Source organism: Macrotis lagotis, chromosome 1, assembly GCF_037893015.1.
Source record: "Macrotis lagotis isolate mMagLag1 chromosome 1, bilby.v1.9.chrom.fasta, whole genome shotgun sequence".
Lineage (NCBI taxonomy): Eukaryota > Metazoa > Chordata > Mammalia > Peramelemorphia > Peramelidae > Macrotis > Macrotis lagotis.
The window spans coordinates 608,318,322-608,330,942 of record NC_133658.1 but is presented as its reverse complement, the minus strand read 5'-3'; the positions used below and the strand labels follow the sequence as shown (position 1 = coordinate 608,330,942).

The 12,621-nt window shown below is 37.7% G+C and overlaps 1 protein-coding gene across 5 annotated transcripts in view; it reads right to left on the bottom strand.

The window, feature by feature from the left end:
* Nucleotides 1-12,621, bottom strand: part of CLASP1 (cytoplasmic linker associated protein 1) — a 379,426-nt gene that overhangs the window by 5,160 nt on the left and 361,645 nt on the right. For all 5 annotated transcript variants that reach the window (XM_074214965.1, XM_074214964.1, XM_074214967.1 and 2 more), the window contains 2 exons: nucleotides 5,617-5,823; nucleotides 4,008-4,124 (listed from right to left, as the gene is read on the bottom strand). In XM_074214965.1, the coding sequence (XP_074071066.1) occupies nucleotides 4,008-4,124; nucleotides 5,617-5,823 (324 nt within the window). The remainder of the gene's footprint in view (nucleotides 1-4,007; nucleotides 4,125-5,616; nucleotides 5,824-12,621) is intronic.

The window sequence follows — 12,621 nt, the reverse complement described above, 5'->3', positions numbered from 1 at the left end:
ACACCCCCCCAATATACTCCAGTGGCTTCTCATTATTTCTAGGATCATATGTAGCCACCTGTTTGGCATTTAATGCTCTTTATAACCCAGTCTTCTCATACACTACTTCTTCTTAGACACAATAAATTTTAGGTAAAATGGCTTTCTTATAGTTCCTCACATAGAGCTGTTTCTTCTTCTCCAAGCCTTCTTGACACTGGCTGTCCCCACCAGGCCTAGAGGTGCTCCCCATCCTCACTTCTACTATTTAAAACACCTTAGCTCTCTGTGCATTCATTTCAAGCCCAACCTTCTAAATGACCTCTTTTTCTCCTACCCTGTTGCTGTGCCTTCTCCCTAAAATGTCTTTGGATCTGTTTTGTATCTACGTAACTTTTAAAAAGGATATGGAAAACTAAGTTTCCACTCCATTTTTCTGAGTGACAATGATTGACAAATATCTGGAATGCCTGAAATGCTGAAATACTAACTGGCACAAAGAGTTCAACCAAGAGCTGCTTTCTAGGCTGGAGTTCATTAAACTCCAGATTATAGCCCAGTATGGCTACACCACTACAGAAACTTTTTTTGCATTCTCTGAATTGCACATATACTCTATTGAAATCATCTCCCTCCCAAGGAAGGGACCCAGTGAGGCAGGGACATCTCTATAACCCCTGTCAACCTGATGTACTTATAGAAGATGAGATATTCATATCTGTTCCTCAAATAAATCTGGGTCCTGTTCCTTGAGGGGGGAAATGATGAGGTCACTGAACCTCAGGAAAGTACCATAACCCCTGGCAAAGACACTTTAAATTCTTTTTTTTCTTAAGTTTTTTTGCAAGGCAGTGGGGTTAAGTGATTTGCCCAAGGCCACACAGGTAATTATTGTCTGAGGCTAGATTTGAACTTAAGTACTCCAGACTCCAGGGCTGGTGCTCTATCTGCTGCTAGGTTTTGGATAAATCCACAGAAATGTTCATATCAAACTTTCAGAGGAACAAGAAATTAACCTAACATTAGTAGTGTATCTTCTAGAAAAAGATGTTTTAGCCTTGTTGTCTCTATTCCTCTCCTCTTGACTCTTTGCAATCTGGCTTCTGACCTTGTCATTCCATTGTAACTTCCCTCTCCACAGTCACCAAAGTCCTCATCCTTGATCTCTCTGTGGCCCTGGACACTTCCAGACACACTCCAGGTACTCCAGGTACTCCAGACTCCAGGACTGGTGCTCTATCTAGCCACCAGAACTCTTTAAATTCTTGACCCCAGGCACAAGACAAGTCCCTATCAATAAAATAACAAATTACCTGTACTAGCCTAAAAGGATTAAGTCTTTCAGTTATTTCCTCTAATTTACATATACTTAATTACCTCATCTCTCCTATTGGAACTCATCCCTTCATCTACCTGTATCACAGATTCCTGCATCCCTGATTACCCTATCTCTTCTACCCTTTAAAAGCTCACCCTCTTCTCAGGTGATTTGCTGTCAATTTTGGGGAGGCCAGCCCACTCATGGGGAGTATGATTTCCCCCAAATAAGAAAGGTTTTCTAGCAAAAAAGGGCTCCATTCTGGGAATAAGCAGAAATAACTGATGTAAAGACATAAATCATTAATAAAATTTGTTTTTTTAATTGAAAAAATTGGTAAACCAAAATAGAATCCAGGTTTTGTCAGAAGATACCATGTTCCTAACTAGTGATGAAAAGTACAGTAGAGAAATAATAAAATTAATGTTATTTAGTAATTTATAGTTTGCAAAGGATTTTATAAATATTATTTCATTTGATTTTGAAAGACTTGGGCTCTTATTTTGGTACCAAAACTGCTCAGCTGTATGACTATGGGCACTTCATTAAATTCCTTTGGGTCTAAGTTTCTGTGTCTCATTCCAGTGGGGAGAATTAAACTTACTCCATCCACTACTTCACAGGTTGCAGTAAGGGTCAAGGAAGATAATAATGTTCCATTGTATAGAAAAGTATAAAGAATTACAAAAATGTCTAGTATTAGAAGGAACTGTCTCTCAATTTCTTATTGTTTTGAGGAAAAACAAATGAATCATAATAAAAGGCAGGAAAGCTGAGTTGCAGGTTAACAGTTGAGTACTGGCATGTGGGAAATGGCATATTACTGAGTATGTATGTGACTGAAAAAGGAGGTAGGTGGGTCATTTAGTTAGCATCACGGTGGCACAGTGGATAGAAAAACTGAACTTGGAATCAGGAAGACATGAATTCAAATCCTGACTCAGATACTACTTAGTTGTGTGAGTCACTTAACCTTTGTCTGTCTCAGTTTCCTCATTTATAAAAGGATGATATAACTTATCTCTTGGTTGTTGTGAGATCAAATGAGATATAAGGTGCTCTGCAAACCTTAAAATGCTATAAAATGTGATTTATTATTATTAATAATAGTAGAAGTAGGGAGAGTAAATCATAACATTAAGTTTTAAGTGGTATAAAAGTACCCCTGGAATCTTAAAAGAAAAAGTAGAATCGAAGCCTAGTGGACCTCATAAGGAGAATTTGCAGAATGACATGGATAAAAATTGTGCAGAGTGAAAAGGTATGGAGGGATTGTGATTTTTTTCCTAATCAATAAAGTCATGGGTCTGATGTATCATTTAAGCTTACTTCATCATCCCAGAGAACAAGAGAGGCCTTTCCTTCTCCAAAAGTTGAACAAAGTTGCCATATCAAATAATTCCGCATATATTTATTACTCATCTGTGTATAAATGGGACAACTCTTTTGCAATTAGCAGTACCGGACTTATTCATTTGTTCTTTTTGTGCAGTTAAGTCAAAGTAGAAACCAATATGTGTGATAAGTTAAGGTAAGTTATATCATTTAGCTTCTTCATTTTATTGATGGTTGCATCTTTACTTGTTCAAATTTCTTTTTTCTTTGAAAGTAAAGTCTGAAAGACTATCTGGTGATATTGAAGCACTAGTGTCACATCCTCAAGGACACTGCTATCATGTGGGAATTAGTTTTGCTTTTAGAAAAGTTTATATGTTAAAAAAAAACCAAAAACAAACTCTGGGATCAGAACAAATTAAATCTACCCAAGCTATACCAACATATACCATCATCATGGGTCTCCATCTTGCCCATGGAGTAGATGGCAGCTGCAGGCAGTGATATGATACATGGGCAGAGAATCAGACAACCTGGACTGGCCACCTAATGCTTCTGAGAAAATTTCTTCTTTCTTTACCTCAGTTTCCTTATCTGTAAAATGGGGATACCATTATGGATCAGACTAGTTGTGATATTTTTAAACAAAGTTCGTGTGATATAAACATGATGTAAAGGATTAAAAAAAGTAGGGTCTACCTTGTTTTCTTTGGACCTAGGAACTACAACCCTATCCATAGGAGCTAGAGGAATTTAGAAGAAATAAAAGCCGTATATTTCCAACATGAGGTTCTGATGCATAAATGGTAAAAACAAATATTTTACAGAGAGGCAGTGTGACCTGGTGGAAAAAGCACTAGATTTAGAATCAGAAGAGAACTGGGTTGAATCCTATCTCTGGCACTTGTTAATTATGTGACCACAAGGTGAGCATTAATCCCTATAGAAACTGAGTTTTACTCATTTGGAAAACAGGGAGGTGGGGAGTGAGAGGTAGTCTACTTCCCAGCAAAATTATGAGAGAAGTACAAAGTACAAAGTTTCTAAGTACAATTAGATTAAATGTGAATTACCAAGCTCCCAGTAAAGGTGTATACAGAGCACTGCTTTCGATGCTATCATATCCAGCAATTAAGAACAAAATAAAAAACCACTAAAAAGTAAAATGAAAACGGAATCAATAGATGATTTTACATTGTCATCTTGGGGTAGATACCGAGATGTTTACATTGCAAACTTTGTTCTTTTGGAAAACATGATTAAGCTAAAACCTCCAAGGTGATAAAGCCTGCCAACAGGTTGGTGTCAAAGTTGGTTTGTGGAATCATGGACAGCTGTATCTAAAAATATTAAGACTATGTGAAATTATACATACCTTGCTTCCTGTGAGCTGTGCAAGGTGAGGCTTCAGTTCTTCTCCAATTACAGAATAAATAGCCACTAAGCAAAACACACTGGCCTTACGAACACTACTTTCAGTGTTGTCATAGCCCTATGGGACCAAAAACAAAGGGAAAATAAAATTAAAGATGCCTTTAGACTAGTCTTTATCATCTTCTAGATATAGGAAGGAGAGAGAGAGAGAGAGAGAGAGAGAGAGAGAGTGAGTGAGTCAGTCATAGGGACAGGTATGGCCCAAGAACTAGATCTAGGAAGTTTTCATTTAAAGGTAGTTGAGACTCAGTTGGATTGAACTCCAGATGATTCCACATGATGGTCAGAGAAGCAGAGTAAATAATACTGACTATAAAATGGAAGCTGAGCAACACAGAGAGAAAAAGAAGATAAAAAGCATAAGAAAAATGAAAAACAAATCCACTGAATTATTTTTTAATTTTTCTGTTCCTCCAAAATACTGATGCTTTTAAAAAGAGAAAGAGTGAACTACAACTTTCCTCCCTCCCCCTCATTCCTGTATGTTTCCCTGCTCTGATTGTGTCATTCTTTGAAGCTTTCAGTGTCTCTCCTTCCACATGAAGTATAGTCCTAGATCTATGAACTCAAAGTCCTCCAAAAATCTGGTCCTAACTAACCTTTTAGACCTCTTTTACCATTACTCTCATGGGGCTAACTTATAACTTAGCCAACCTACAGTATGTTACTATTTTCCCCTAAATATAACCCACTTCTTCTGGGTCTCCCTGCCACCACTCTTGGAAGGTTGTTTTGTTTGCAGCCCTTTCCCTGATCAACTCTACAACCCACTTACTGAAATTCTAATATTTCAAGGGCTAGCTCAGCCTTCAGACTTCAGTTCCCCATTTATAGACTTAGGTGGTAAAATACATCTTTTCCAATTTTATTTTATTTTATTTATTTTTTTATTTATATTTTTCAAGGCAATGGGGTTAAGTGGCTTGCTCAAGGCCACACAGCTTGCTAATTATTAAGTATCTGAGGTCGGATTTGAACCCAGGTACTCCTGACTCCAAGGCCAATGCTCTATTCACTGCGCCACCTAGCTGCCCCTATCTTTTCCAATTTTAAAAGCCTGATCAAGAACATAAAACTTTTGCTGATCACTCCTGCCAGGAACATTATTTTCTTTCTCTTAACTCCTGTATCACTTCATTGAGACCATTCCTGTGATACTTATGAGATAATATCCATTATCCTTAGAGTTATCTGTATAAGGATTTTGTTTTCCTCACTGTACTATAAATTCTTTGAAAGCTAGCTCACCCTAAGGAGGGTCAGATTCAAGTAAATACAGGGAAGATCATGAAACCTCAATGAAACCTTGGATACTACTTCCTTGATTTTGAAATGCCTAAAGCACAGAAAGTTTGTTGCTGACCACCACCTAATTCCTCTTTCCTCTGAATAAAGCTAAACTTGCAAGCAATATGAAAAATTCTAAGGTTACTTTTGGCTAAATAGTCCTATTCGACCTTTGAAGTTTAGTTCAAACACCTGCCACACCAACAGCCATCAAATACAGCAATAGCCCATACCCCAATAGGTGTTAGTAGCCTCAACCCTACCTGTAGCAAGCCTGGGATGATGTCGGGGAGGAGTTGATGCAAGGACTCCTTGGAAATTCTCTCGATAACTTTGGTCTGCATCTTAATGGCAGCTAGATTGATGGGGTAGTCAGCAGTCTGGATGATTGGGCAAAGCACTTTGATACACTGCTCAGGATGTATAGAACTGGCCAATGTGGAAGCAGCTTCCTCTGCAGCTCTCACAACCTATAATACCCAAGTCCCAAAATTGGAATGGTTAACATTTTATAAGAACAGAAGCATCGAACACAAATGTTTGCTCCTGTAGTTCAAATGACAATGATCCAACTTAATGATAGATGTCATCAACTTAACTAATTGTTCATGGATGCAGAAAAATACTATACCATTTTAACCAATGCAATTTTAAATTACTTCTTGCTTTTGAGGAATTGCTCAATGATCTCTCTCTCTCTCTCTCTCTCTCTCTCTCTCTCTCTCTCTTTCACACACACACACACACACACACACACACACACACACACACTCACTCTCACGCTCTCTCTCCTCTTACCTTAGCATTAATATGAGTTGTGACTGACTGTGAACCCATTTGGAGTTTTTTTGACAAAGATATTAGAGTGCTTTGCCATTTCCTTCTCCAGCTCATTTTACAGATGAGGAACTGAAGCAAACAGGGTTAAATGACTGACCCAGAGCCACATAGTAAGTCTCTGAGGCTAGATTTGAACTCAGAAAGATTCTAGGTCTAGCCCTCAACTCACAATGTCACCTGGAAGTCCCTGAGGTCTGTGTGGGGGAAACATATTCAGAATGAAGGAATGAAAAACATTTCATTGAGATTCAAGTAGTTACAGGGGAAGGTCATGCTCTCAAGACCATGGAGATGACATGTATGCAAGGTTTCAACTGTAAGTGAAATAAAAAGGGCCCATGGTCATTAGGGGGAAGCATCAAAGGAGATGGTAACGCATCTTCTCTAATGTCATTTCTCTTTAACAAATCCATTTATTTCTGATTCTGAACCAATTGAAAGCATCAGGAGCTAAGGTTGATTAGGAGGCTACTTCAGAACTGTCTGGGTTGCTTCCCAGGTTAATAGCAATTAGAGGAGGAGGAGGTGCGGGGTAGTGGGGCTCCAGCTAGATTCAAGTCTGGTGGTCTGTAGTATACTAGCTTCCTGGGGCTTTTGGGCTTACTTCAAAGACATTTAAATTACTCTTCTCAATGATGGCTATAGGGGCTAGGATATAAGCAGGGTTGGCGATCTGGGGACCAATATTATCCCCAGGACTCTTGTGTTTGGGGATGTCTCTTCAATTGTGTATTAAGGTGATACGTGAACTGGTGGTTTGACTTCCCTAAGTACCTTGCTGCTTTAGTAAGGTGAGGCAAGTTTTTTGTTTCATTTTTGGATTTTTATTGATATTTTCTGTGTATCATCTTATATTTCTAAATATGTCCTTTATTTTTCCCCTCATAACAAAAAGTCTTCAAAAGTGGTTCAATAGAGTAAAATTCAACATTATATGTAATTTCCACAAAGCTCTACCTCTGCAAATAAGGGAGCAAAGTACAATCTCATATCCCGGGCCAGGCTTAGTCATTATAATTTCACTCAGTTTCTATTGTTTTGTTGTTGTCTTGTCCATATATTGTCCTGGTCATTATTTATATGTACTTTACTATAGATCCATTCATACATCCATTTATCAAGCATTTGTTAAGAACTTACTAGATGTCACTGTACTAGGTGCTGATAATACAAGTACAAAAAAAGAAACAATCCATATTTGTAAGGAAGTTACATTCCAAATGAGGTGGAGGCAATAAGCACAATTAAAAAGGCATACACATACAAAGTGTTAAGGAAAGATTGCTTAGGAGGGAGGGCGCAAGGCATTGGGGTAGGGTGAAAGTGAAAAACAGCTAATGCAAAAAACAGTGCTTGAAATGCATTTGAAAGGAATAAAGGGGGTATCCTGAGGACAATTTAAGGTATGAGAAGGACTTGCAAGAGCACAAGGATGGGAGAAGACATTTTTTTGAAAGACAGAGAAAGGGGGAGAAATGGGCATTCTGATTAAAGAGCGCAGGAGAGGGAGTTGTGTCCAATGAAGTAGAAATAAAGACTGGATCAGGTGTGTATGTAAAGAAAATTACTTGGAAATAATATTTTCCCAATTGAGTTTAAAAATCTAATCCTACCCTACAGGGAAGTGGACTGGGGGTGGAGGGTGGGAGGTTAGAGAAAAGTAAAGAAAGGGGAAGAAGGGACTGATAAAAAGGGAAGGCAAAAGTAAACTGAAAGCTAAAACTAAAAGGAAAAGTTAAAAGGGAAAAAGAGCAAAGCATTAGTAAGGAGGGATAAGGGGAAAGGAAAGAGAAAAGTATAAATGGGGGAAGATAGTATGAAGGGGAAATAGAGTTAGTAATCTAAACCGTAAACGTGAATGGGATGAACTCTCCCATAAAACAGAAGCAGATAGCAGAATTGACTAAAAACCAAAATTCTACTTTATGTTGTTTACAAGAAACACATTCGAAGCAGAGAGATACACAAGGTAAAGGTAAAAGGTTGGAGCAAAATATATTCTGCTTCAGTCAAAATAAAAAAATCAGGGTAGCAATTCTGATCTCAGATAAAGCAAAAGCAAAAATAGATCTCATTTAAAGGGATAAGGAAAGAAATCACATCTTCTTAAAAGCAATATCATCATTTACCACACCCACACCCACACACCCACACCCAAGAGGTATAGCAGCCAAATTCCTAGAAGTGAAATGAAGTACAGGGAGTCATGAACAGCAAAACTATAAGGATGGGGAACCTCAACCTGGCTCTCTCAGAATAAATCTAACTACAAAATAAACCAAAAGTAAGCTAAGAAGTTGAATGGGGGCAGAGCCAAGATGGCGGCATGAAGGCAGAAATTCCCAGAAACTCCTTCCCCAAAAAACTACAAAAGTCATCAAATTGTGACTCTAACCAAAATTTAAAGGGGCAGAACCCACAGAAAAACTGAGTGATACAATTTCCCAGTCCAAGACAACTTAGAAGTTTCATGGGAAAGATCTGTTTTGCCAGGCTAGGGGTTGGAGCCCAGCTGCAGCCACAGCACAGTGCAGCCAACTAAGTACTTAGATTGCTAGGGGTGCCTGGTCCTTGGCAGAGGGGGCAGTTCCCAGACCTCCTGGTCCAGGGATCACTAGGAACAGCTTGAAGGGGTGGTGAGAGAATTCTGCCACACGAGAGTGAGTGCAGAGCATGTGCTGGTCTCAGAGGAGCCCTGAGGTGAGAACCTGCAGCAGGAATCAAGGAAGCCAGCCTGCACCTCCAGAGCACAGCCCACAGATGGTAAGGAGGTTGGGGGGGGGGGGGGGGGAGACTGCAAAGGTCTCTCTGCTCTCCCTGGGGCAGGACTCAGCTGTTTTCCCACACCTAAATCCAGGTTGCAATTTAGGCTCCCATGCCATAGTGGTCAAGCAGGGACCATCCTCACAGCTCCAGGGCAGAGGGGAGGGCCTGTGGTCATCCACATATCAAAGCAAAGACAAGAGAGCATCCAGAGCCTCTTGTAAGACCTTGGAGGAATTAAGGTCCCTGTGGATTGTCCCCCAAACCCCCAAAGCCTTGGAAGTGCGATAAATCAGTCATAGGCTGAGGAAAGGAGCAGAAAAAGAAGAATCTGATCATAGAAAATTACTTTGGTCCCATGGAAGATTCAGAAGATGACAAAATAAAAGCTTCTGTACCCCTCCAAGAGAAACAGAAAATGGGCTCAGGCTATGACTGAGCTCAAAAATGACTTTGAAAAGCAATTAAGGGGGGCAGCAAGGTGGTGCAGTGCATAGAGCACCAGCCCTGGAGTCAGGAGGACCTGAGTTCAGATCTGGCCTCAAACATTTAATAATTACCTAGCCATGTGGCCTTGGGCAAGCCACTTAACCCCATTGCCTTGCAAAAACCTAAATTAAAAAAAAAAGAAAAGCAATTAAGGGAAGTAGAGGAAAAACTGGGAAGAGAAATGAGAACGATGCAGATAAATCATGAAAACCAAGTCAGCAGCTTGGTGAAAGAAATACAAAAAAAATACTGAAAAAGGAGATAAAAAAGTTTTCTGAAGAAAACTCCTTCAAATGAACTAAAGGAAGCTGATGACTTTGCAAGAAATCAGGAAGAAATAAAATTATTCCAAAATTAGAAGAAACTGTGAAATATCTCATTGGAAAAACAACTGACCTGGAACACAGATCCAGGAGAGATAATTTAAAAATGATTCATTTTTCAAGAAATAATACAGCAAAATTGCCCTGAGATCCTAGAAGCAGAGGGTAAAATAGAAATGGAGGGAATTCACCAGTCTCCTCCTGAAAGACATCCCAAAAGAAAAACTTCCAGGAATATTACAGCCAAATTCCAAAATGCTCAATTTAAAGAGAAAATACTAACAGCTCTATAGTCAGGATTACATAAGATCTGGCAGCATCTACATTAAGGGTTCAAAGGGATTGGAATATGATATTCTGGAAGGCAAAAGATCTTAGTTTACAACTGAGAATCAACTACCCAGCAAAACTGAACATTCTCTTTCAGGGGAAAAGATGGGCTTTCAAATTAAACAGGAGACTTTCAAACTTTCCTATTGAAACAACCAGAGCTGAACAGAAAGTTCAATCTCCAAGTACAGGGCTCAGATGAACCATAGAGGGGGTGGATAAGAAGGACTAATTATGAGGAACTTAATGTTGAACTGTTTGCATTCCTGCATGGGAAGACAATATTGATAACTCATATGAACTTTCTCATTTATAAGAGCAGTTAGAAGGAGCATATATAGACAAGGCACAGGGAAAAAGCTGAATATAATGATATAATATAGTAAAAAGATGGAGTCAACAGGTGATAAAGGACTGGGAGGAAGAGAAGAGAGAGGAGGAAGGGGCTAGGATATTTTGCATAGGAATCAGGAAAGAGCTTTTTTCAATGGAGTGGAAAGTGGGAAGGTGAGGGGGAATGAATGAGCCTTCATTCTCATCAGAAATGGCTCAGAGAGGAAATAACATACACACTTTAGAAATCTATCTTACCCTAGAAAAAATGAGAGGAAAGGGATGGGAAAAAGGGGAATGGGGGGGAGATTAGTGGGGGGAATAGGTGATAGAAGTGAGGGAAGATCGTGGGAGAAGGTATTCCAGATACAACACACTTCTAAGCAGGGACAAGGGTAAAGGAGAAAGTGGAATGAATGGGATTGGGAAGGAATAGAATGGAGGAAAATACAGCTAGTAACAGTAACTGTGAGAAAAATACTAAAGCAACTTCTTTGGTGGACTTATGATAAAGAAGGCAACTCATGCCAGAGACAGAGTCATTGGAATCTGAACACAGATTGAAGTACATTTTTTTTTCCTCTCATCTTTTCTTGAGCTTTCTTATCTTTTGGGGGTGGGGTGGGAAGTGTATTTATTCTCACAAGATTATTGTAATAATACAAAATAAAAAAAACCCCAAAAAAGAAAAAAAAGAAGTTGAACAGAATCTTAGAAAACTTAGAAATAATAAACCTCTAGAGAAAACTGAATGGGGATAGAAAAAAATATTACCTTTTTCTCTGCAGTACATGATCCCTATACCAAAATTGACTACTGACTAAGGCAATCAAAGGCAGAAATAATAAATGCATGTTTTTCAGATCATAGTGCAATAAAAATTACATGTAATAAAGGTCAATGGAAAGATAAACCAAAATTAATTGTAAACCAAATAACCTAAATTTAAAGAATGAGTGGATTAAACAACAAATCATAAAAATAATTAACCTTTTTATCCAATGACAACAATGAGGCATCATACCAAAATTTATGGAATGCTGCCAAACTACTTTTTAAGGAAATTTTGTATTTCTAAATGCTTGAATGAATAAAATAGAGAAAGAATAGATCAATGAATTGGAAATGCAACAAAATAGCAAGAAAATGAACAAATTAAAAACCCCCAATTAAATACCAAATTAGAAATTCTGAAAATTAAAGGAAAAATTACAAAATTGTAAGAAAACTATTGAACTAATAAATAAAACTAAAGTTGGTTTTATGAAAAAATCCAATAAATAAAAATTCAATAAAATAGATACATTTAAAAAATGAATACTGAATTACCAGTATCAAAAATGAAAAGGGAAAACATACCACCAATTAGGAAGAAATTAAAGTGAAAATCAGGAGCTATACCAATAAATTTAATACTCTAAGTGAAATGAATGAATAGATATAAAAATATTGAGTTAGCAGAAGAGGAAATAAAATACTTAAATAACCCCATTTCAGAAAAAGAAATTGAAGGAACCATCAATAAACTCCCTAAGAAAAAATACCCAATCCTAGACAAATTTACAAGTGAATTCTATCAAACATTTAAGGAACAATTAATTCCAATTCTATATAAACTAATTTTAAAAATAAGAATTCTGCCATATTCCTTTCATGATACCAATTTGGTGCTGATACTTAAACCAGGAAGAGCAAAAACAGACAAAGAAAAGTATAGATCAATTTCCCTAATGGATATTAATGCAAAAATTTGAAATACAATTTTAGCAAAGAGATTACAACAAATTATTACTAGGACATATGCCATGATCAGGTAGGATTTGTTCCAGGTAGACAGGGATGGTTCAATATTAACAATCATGTGATTGACATATCAATAACAAAACTAACAGAAATCATATGATTATCTTAATAGATGCTAAAAAAGCCGTAAACAAAATACAGCACCATTCCTATTAAAAACACTAGAGAGCTGGGGATTAAATGAAATTTTCCTTAAAATAACAAGCAGTATCTATCTAAAACCATCAAGAAGCTTTTATGTAATGGATATAAACTAGGAGCATTCTCCAAAAGATCAGGGGTGAAATAAGGATGCCCATTATCACTATTACTATTCAATATAGTATTAGAAATGTTAGCTTTATCAACAAGAAAAGAAAAAGAAATGGAAAGAATCAGAATTGGCAA